The sequence below is a fragment of the Colossoma macropomum genome, unplaced genomic scaffold, assembly GCF_904425465.1.
Source record: "Colossoma macropomum unplaced genomic scaffold, Colossoma_macropomum, whole genome shotgun sequence".
NCBI lineage: Eukaryota > Metazoa > Chordata > Actinopteri > Characiformes > Serrasalmidae > Colossoma > Colossoma macropomum.
This window is the reverse complement of record NW_023494784.1, coordinates 287,733-296,116: the sequence shown is the minus strand read 5'-3', so window position 1 is coordinate 296,116 and position 8,384 is coordinate 287,733. Positions and strand designations below refer to the sequence as shown.

Here is an 8,384-nt window from a genome sequence, read left to right as displayed (position 1 = left end):
CAATGAACTGATGGACCTCTGAAACACTGCGGGGCTGTGGCCATACCAGTATTTTTGAGATTTACTGTTTCTTACCAAAGGAACAGACGGCACTTGGCTGGCTTCAATTTCAGGTGTACCTGGCAAAGCCTATCAAATGGCAGGCCAAGCACATCTCTCCCGAATAGTGTTATGTCTTCCAGGTAGACAAGGCAGGTCTCCATTGCATGCCAACCAGGACACGGCCCATTAAGTGTTGGAATGTCACTGCCGCATTACATAACCCTAAAAGCTTGACAGTCCACATTCCAAGACTTGTATGCACCCAGGGCATACGATGTGAAAAATGTATCACATGTAATGTTATGACCATTCAGTCCTTCAGCCATGTGAAGTACGACCCTCATGCCCTGATTTTTTTCACTGCTACTTTAGAACCCTGTAGAAAGTGCACAGTAGATGTCAGAAGTGGAGGCTTAACATCAGGGTAGATTTACTGAAACAGTGAAGGGGCAGAATATTTCTCCAGGCATTACTATTTAGATGGGCACAAACCTCCCTGTGAAGTGTTAACGTAAAAGCCCATTTCTGGGCCACATCTTACTGTGCCGCAAAGCTGGTACACTTTGGTTTTCTCTGAAATGAGCCACTTCTGGGCCTATCTGTCTTAACTGGCTTTTTGGTTATGGGCAGTTCTGTTTGTTATGTCCCACTTCAAACACTTATGGCACCCAATTTCATCATATTTTATGTTTTGACACTTTTCATTTTCTTCACTGGTGTGGGTGGGGTTTGCGAGTTCTGTGGGTCTGTTCAAAAGTCACTTTTATTGTGTTGTCTTTGTCATCCTCCTCCCTAAAGATGGCACCAGCACACGCCATAGCTCTTCTGGTTCTTGCTCTGGAATTATCTGTGAACTCATGGACATGAGCTGGGCAACACTTGCAGCAGCTTGATTTATAGTCCCATACCTGTGAGCAATTTCATAAGCTTTTGTGAGCATGTGGTCGCTCCTCCAAGAGCTTTTGTATGGCGTTGGCATTCCCTAGTGCATTAGTAAACATCTCTACACCAATGACATCCTTTCTGATAAACATCATCTCTGTGTATGTATGTAAAAAGGCCACTTCTCACTGGACACATCGCATCATGCAACACTGTCACGTATTGCTGAGTAGTGCACTGTGACATGCTGAAGAATTGAATAGAGCTCAAGCACATGCACATGTTGAGGCCGAGTGTTAGGGCTGGTGTGTGTACCTTCGTTAAAACAATGGTTTTGACATGGCAGTATGTTTTCTGTGCTGTGGCCTCAAGGCTTCAGCTGATTTGCAGTTTCTAAGTCTCAATTCATTGCTCACTGCTGCTGCTTGCCCTGATCCTGGCCCTTAAACAGCCTCCACTTTCTGGACTATCTGTCTAGAGCCCCACTGCAAGGTCCTCAAGTTTTTTGTGAATTACTTTCTCAGCAGCCCTTTCTAAACAAACTTCTAGTGCTGCGTTCTCCACTCATTGTGTTGTAAACTAACTCAAACCACTTACTTGTCAGTTTATGTGCATATATGTAAGTTTATGTGCAGTTATATGTCTTGCTACTGTAAAACTGAAATTTCCCTTCAGGATCGATCGATCAAACGATCTTTCTATCTGTCTATCTATCTATCTATCTATCTATCTATCTATAGCTAGCCATACTCCACATATGAAACGTAAAAGGAGTGAAGAGGTAGCATTCTGTTTTCAAAGATCTGGAACACATTACATCTGTCAGACTCCTTCTGTCAATGTTTTTTGAAAAAAAAATTAAATGTATTTCTTCAGCATTTAACTAGTTTTTTATTGTTTCTCTAGTTTTTACTGGGAATATTTTACTTTTTACTTTGTAGTTGTACTTTTTAATTTGTATTTATATTTTTTTCTAGTTGTATTTTTTTATTTATATTTTTATCTTGTTTTAAATCATTAACATATCTACTTTTCTGCTACTGCTTTTATTTGTTGCACTGTTAGTGTTGGTTTTTCTTTTCTTCCTCAGTTATTAATTTATATTGTGAAGCACTTACAGCTGCATTTTATTGCATGAAAGGTGCTTTATGGAATATTTTAATTATTATCTCTCTCACTGAATCTGTACTGATCAACACTGCTTTCAATGAAGCACACACCATGTACATAACTGGGTGGTTTGTTATAGGAGGTGAGCCAAGCATGACTGTGGGAAGTGCACTCACATCCATGTATTACAAACTTGAGGTGGATGATCATGACAAACTGGGTCTGTGTGCTACTTTTTGTAGCTAACTACAAATTATTGTAGCTAATAGCTGTAGTGCCTACAAATTTTTGTGTAGCTATAGTGGTAATTTTCACTACAATTTCACCACAGGCTTCAGGCAATCTGTGCAAAATCTGAACTACAGAATGCGGTTGTTAACTGGGCTCATGGCGAATGTTCAATCCTGACTGAGCCGCGGACAGTTGGTGCAAACGGGCTTAAGCAAAGTAGTGCACTACTTTTTAGTTACTTTCAAAGCGCGATTGTCAGAATGTTTTTGAATCTCCACCTGACACACCAAACTAGCCCAGCCGAAAGTGTGAACAAGGTTTTTCTTAACAAAAATAACTGAATACAAACCAAACAATTCAGTGCAAAGCATTGTCAACTGTTGAAATGAAGCTGCTCCAATTTAAACATTTCAGCAAGATCTGTACAGACACGACATTCAGAGCCACTGCTACTGGCTCCCCCAAAACAGAGAAGCTATTTTCATGTGCCATAAAATAGATTCACCTATAAACAGAGCTCTTTCAACAGGCATCTCAGAGGGTCTCACTGAGCGGGGCAAACCACATTAATGGGAGATGAGTGGTGCTCATGTGGGGTATCACTTGCAGCATTAGCTTTAGCTTTGTGGCTGTGCCGCCAAGAGGCCACCCATTCGCCCTGCTGTGAGGGCTCTGTGGGGAGGATGCAGTGTAGTGTCACCTGTGTTGTCAGATTCATAGCCAGCAGAAACCGAATGGAAAATCAAATACATAAATGTTTTTCTATCTTTGTCTTGCTGGCAGCTGAAAAGCCAAGGCAAGTTCCTCCGTTAAAAGATTCAGCTTTGCTGTTACACTCTGGCTTCCATGATTTCCTTTCCCTTTTAAACCAAGGGTTATCAAACTCCACCACTTAAAAATGCCAAAAATCAGTTAAAGACTAGATTAGAATGAGGTGTATTTAGAAGAGTAACTTTATAAAAGAAGGCAACAACACTCTTAACGTTGAGTATAAGTTGATATTGTACTGTTTGAAGTACCCTGTGTGCTCCGTTTTGCAGGGGATTGGAATGTTTAAATTAAGGGGCCCCCTGGTCCAAAGGCCCCATAGGGAGTAGGCCTCTCACTTTCTCCCTTCTTCTCTTAGTTCCAAATAGATGAGATCATTTTAAAAAGGACCATATGTTCTGTCTCCTGTTTCAACAACAAGTCCAATAAATAAGCTGTTGGCTATAGTGGTCTGGGGGGACACTTTAGAATTGGCACGGATCCTCTCTCAGGTACTTTATAGTGCTTGATATGATACTGTTTTACTTTGTAATAAACATCTTATACTGGGAAGACGGTGTCAACGGAGTTTTCCTTCACCATCTTCACATTATCGCTACTTGATAAACAACAAGAGTACAGAAAACAGCAACACTCCCACCAATCAATTTCTAAGATCAGAAACTACATCACAGGAACTCTGAGCACCAGCATGCAGTACTGTAAACTCAAGACTAAGTGTTCAGCAACCTGAGAGCTCCGCTTCAGTAGGCCAGTCGCAGGTGGAGCCAGGTACCACTAATTACTGACAGGTGGTTCTTTGCCTCCCCCTGCTGACAGGTTGAGGCCAAAGCAGAGGCAGTCAGCCCTTTTACACATCCACTATCAAATGAAAAGTCTCCTGCCCACCCAAAAGAAAAAAAAAACAAAAAAATATACAAAAAAATATACAAAAAATGGCAAAGAATAAATAAATGATAAATCTACAATATTGCCAAAACAAACAGCAACTATAATCTATTCAGTTTGCTTTCACATATTTAAATTTAGTTCAATTAATGTGTAGCCAATGTGGAAAGTTTCATTTGAATCAGGTAAATTTGAAGCGAACGTGGTTTGTATTGAACCACTATTTTCAGAGTACACTGCCTGTGTGGATTAAAGCTGCTCATTTATCTTCTATTTAGTCATTAGAATTAAGTTTTGTTATGCTTAAGGCACGAGTCAAAGAGCTGTTGATCGTTTTGATTCTATCATAGTAAATAAAAAAATTATATTGCTGATTTATTTAATTGTAATGGAATTAGCATTTTTACTTTAAGAAACTAACTGCTGCTTTCTGAATGAGCACAAGAACATTTTATTACTTAAACAAAATAAAATAATGACTGATAAAAAATAGTCTCGCAGGATTATGACCCTTATACATGAGTGATATTGTATTTCACACAGCGCTTGTTTTGGATAAGTTTGCACAACACAGTAATAAACACTTGGAATGGTCATATAGTCACTTGCTTGTTTTATTGATCAGATGGTGCAAATAATTTCTCCATCCATCCATCCATCATCTAAACCGCTTATCCTTCTGGGTCGCGGTGGGGTGCTGGAGCCTATCCCAGCTGTCATCGGGCAAAAGGCAGGATACACCCTGGACAGGTCGCCAGTCCATCGCAGGGCAGACAAACAGACATATACATCCACACACTCACACCTAGGGGCAATTTAGCACGTCCAATTGGCCTGACTGCATGTTTTTTTTTGGACTGTGGGAGGAAACCCACGTAGACACGGGGAGAACATGCAAACTCCACACAGAAATGACCCTGGTCACCCGGCCGGGAATTGAACCCAGGCCCTTCTTGCTGTGAGGCGACAGCGCTACCCACTGTGCCACCGTGCCGCCTCGCAAATAATTTCTCATTTCTCTAATTTATTATTTAAATAATTTATCACAGTCAAAGGGTCTTTTTTCTCTTTAAGTAGTAGAAGACACTGATTTAAATCTCACAGCTTCTGCTAATCAGTCAAAACAGTTAAGTCGAGCATCGTTTATCTGAGATGTGTTGGCTTATCAAACATCCTTTACAGCATTGAGTCTGTTTCCTGCACTGTGTTTCAGAATAGAGGCATTATAGGATGTATTAGTGTAGTGTACTACGTGGTGGGTAGGTGTTGTATTATGGGATGTGTCAGGCCAGTGAAGGGCTACACTGATTAAAGTCATCATGGTGTCAAAAATGACATTTATAGAAAGAAGTGCTGTCAGTTCTGTACAGAATAGGGTTGCCTATACACTAGACAATGCAAGGACAGAGTGGTAGATGCAGACGCATGCAGATCTTGTCCGTCTAAAAGGTGTGTACACATTGGTGGGCGGAGTTTGCACAGCTCAAAATCCTGTGGCAAACAAAACATTTGGACCAGAAACAAAAAAATATATGCCATCAAAAGAAAATTTTGTCGATGGCCTTGTACAGAGCTGAGCAGACAACAGCCACAAAGGCAAAGAAGTTATATAGAACAGGAAATGAGTGCACAGCATCGTTATTGTCCTCCACCTTGGATTTTCATCCATCTTCTGCCTGCACGTTTCTACTGGTTGATGTGCCTCCACGTCAGAATGTGTTGCAGCAGAAGTTGAAATGGTTTGAACTTTTCCAATGCTCGATGATGCGCCTTTTCACTACATACAGACACATTTCTAGTCCTACAGAGCTGAGGCAGGGTCCTAACAGAAATACATTGGAGAGCTGCGTTTGTGATGCTGCGTCAGCTTCTAGTATGTTGGCACCCTAAAACTGCTTATTTTTTTCTACTTGCTCTTTTTTCGCTTATCTGCTTAGCTCTGCTATCTTTCATTTCTCCTCTTTATTTTCAGAACTTTATGTTCTAAAGCTACAGCGTTTCAGCTTATTATATAAAGAAAGGTCAAGATCACTTTGAAGCCAAAAGTGAATATTTTTCTTATTTTTTGTGTTTTTACTAATGCAATGAACTTGGGAATTAGAATAGTTTCTGATGGCTACCAAAGTAGAAAATTACAAAATGCCTCTTCAGGTTTCAGAGCACGTGCTGTCAGAATTGTTACCATCTTCTGCAAAAAATGACAGTTTTGGAGGTGAGTTTTTGGAGCCTGTAAACGGAGTTTAAGGACTGGCATTCCTCCGTTACACAACGAGTAGCATATGGGAGTTTCAGCCGAAGACAACAAGCGAAGACAGAGCAGCAGGCAGTAGAGACACAGAGCTGGGCCAGCAGAACACATGGATGGAGCTGCTAATGTGAGTAAAGCTGGCAGAAATGAACAATGGGTCCACATTGGAGCTGAACCCAAAGGCTGTGCTACATATAGCTCTATAGTCTCATCCTCCACTCCTGTTAGCACAGCTCGTCATGCTAATGCTAATGATATAGTTGCTGCTCAGAAATCACAGCATAAAGCCAGAGCAAGACATCGGGCCCAGTCACTCTACTTGCAGAACAGATTTGACCCACTGCAAGGCCTCAGTGAGTGTCCTAAGGGCAGTGATCAGAATGCAGAAAGCACCACAGGTGTTAGGTGGTCAGAGCACCCTGGTAGAGCCACTCGGCCGTGGACTGCGGCCAAAGCAGACATCCTTGTTTTTAGAGATGACTCTGTTAATGGTCTAAAAAAACACAAACTCATAGTTCAATGTGAGCTGAACATCACAGTCTCTGAGCTGAATGAAAAGCTTCCTGTATTACTGTCTGAATACACAACAGTGAGGTGGATCATTGTTCATGTGGGCAAGAATGACGCGAGGAAACAGGAGTCTGAGGCATTAAAAAGTGACTTTAACAATCTCTTTAACACACTCAGGAAGCTCAATATGCAGTCATTTATCAGTGCTCCTCTGCCTGCAGGGAGAAGTGAAATGTTCTCAAGGCTACTTGGATTAAACAACTGACTACATAAAAGCTGCAAGTAGGAAATGCGATGAGAAATTAGGAACTGGTCAGTCAGTCCTGCTGAAGGTGAAGACTAAACGTGGAGAAGCAGCGTTTAGATACTATGCTGCATTTAAATGGGCCCAGTGGACAAAGAGCATTCGAGGAGCCCTGACACTAGACACTTTAAATCAGCCTGAAGATGTTCATATTTGAGCAGCTTTCAATTCAGTTTAAACACTATTAGCATTTCTAGACCCAGAAGACCCCTTTCTTCTGTAACAGCACTTTTTTATTATCCTAATTTAACTTTAATTTAAAATTTTAATTTGATTTTTCATTTGAATGATTTTCCCCTTTAAAACTATTGTTTTAATCATGTTTTGAACGTTTTTAATGTCTATTTTCATTTACTTTTTAAAATTATTTTGTATTTTCTCATTTGTAAAGCACTGTGAAAGACAGCAGCATATGAAAGCTACTCTATAAATAAACTTGCCTTGCCTTAATCCACTGCAGCCTTAGAGAGTTGCAGAGCCAAATTTCACTGAAACAGTCAAAATCAATAAAGTTCTTTTTGGTGAGTATTAACTGTACACGGTTGTGGACGTTAATAAGTGAGTGGGTGTTGGACAGCAGTATTCCTGGGATCACAGATCATAGTGATTAAACTGGGATCACGGATCATAGTGATGGTCAGCACATCGGTTCATGTTTCTCTGCTACTCTGCTGTTCATGAGCTCCAAACACAATGAATATAAAAAAAATTGACACAGTTTTAATGAAACTGTGAGTTTTTAAGATATAAAACCAGAAATTCAGACAAATCATGTTAGATAATTGTCCTTCTTTAATGCAACCTTTACATCTTACAGAATTCAAGAGAAAAACACATGGATAAAGTTAAGGAAAAAAAGATACAATTTCCTGGTTGCATAAGTGTGCACAACCTTTGTATTGGGGGTTGTAGCTACATTCAGAGTAAACAAATCACATTCAAAATAATGTCCAAACACAAGCAGCACACACCTGCCACCAAAAGTGAATTTGATTAACTACAAATGAAAATGGAAAAATTCAGTAGGTTTTAGGGTTGCATCAAGAAGTGGTACAGATATGGAACAGTGGTGGTACAGATATGTAACAGTGGTGGTTCAGAGAGAAGAATCTCTGTCTCCATGCAGAAAATGTCCTTTATCGCCATTTACTGGTTGAGTACTGATGCCATTCAAGGCCAAACAGTCCACAGACAATAAAGAACATCCCAAGGAAAATCGGCCCACTGTGATAATAAGGGCAGAGAAATAATCACAGAGAAAAAACATTTTCCAAAACCCCAAATTTAAACTGTCAAATTTTAATGCAACACAAACAACAGAAAAAATAATCAGAATCAGAATCGTTTATCAAAATGTGACTGATTTTTGTTTACAATATTTATATATGACATTTCAAATAT

The 8,384-nt window shown here is 40.1% G+C and overlaps 1 protein-coding gene across 1 annotated transcript in view; it reads right to left on the bottom strand.

Annotated features, from left to right (window-relative positions):
- Window positions 1-7,988: 7,988 nt before the first annotated feature.
- Window positions 7,989-8,384, bottom strand: part of LOC118811018 — a 60,196-nt gene continuing 59,800 nt past the window's right edge. The window contains exon 22 of the mRNA XM_036575213.1: window positions 7,989-8,207. Within this exon, the coding sequence (XP_036431106.1) occupies window positions 8,120-8,207 (88 nt within the window). The 3' untranslated portion in view covers window positions 7,989-8,119. The remainder of the gene's footprint in view (window positions 8,208-8,384) is intronic.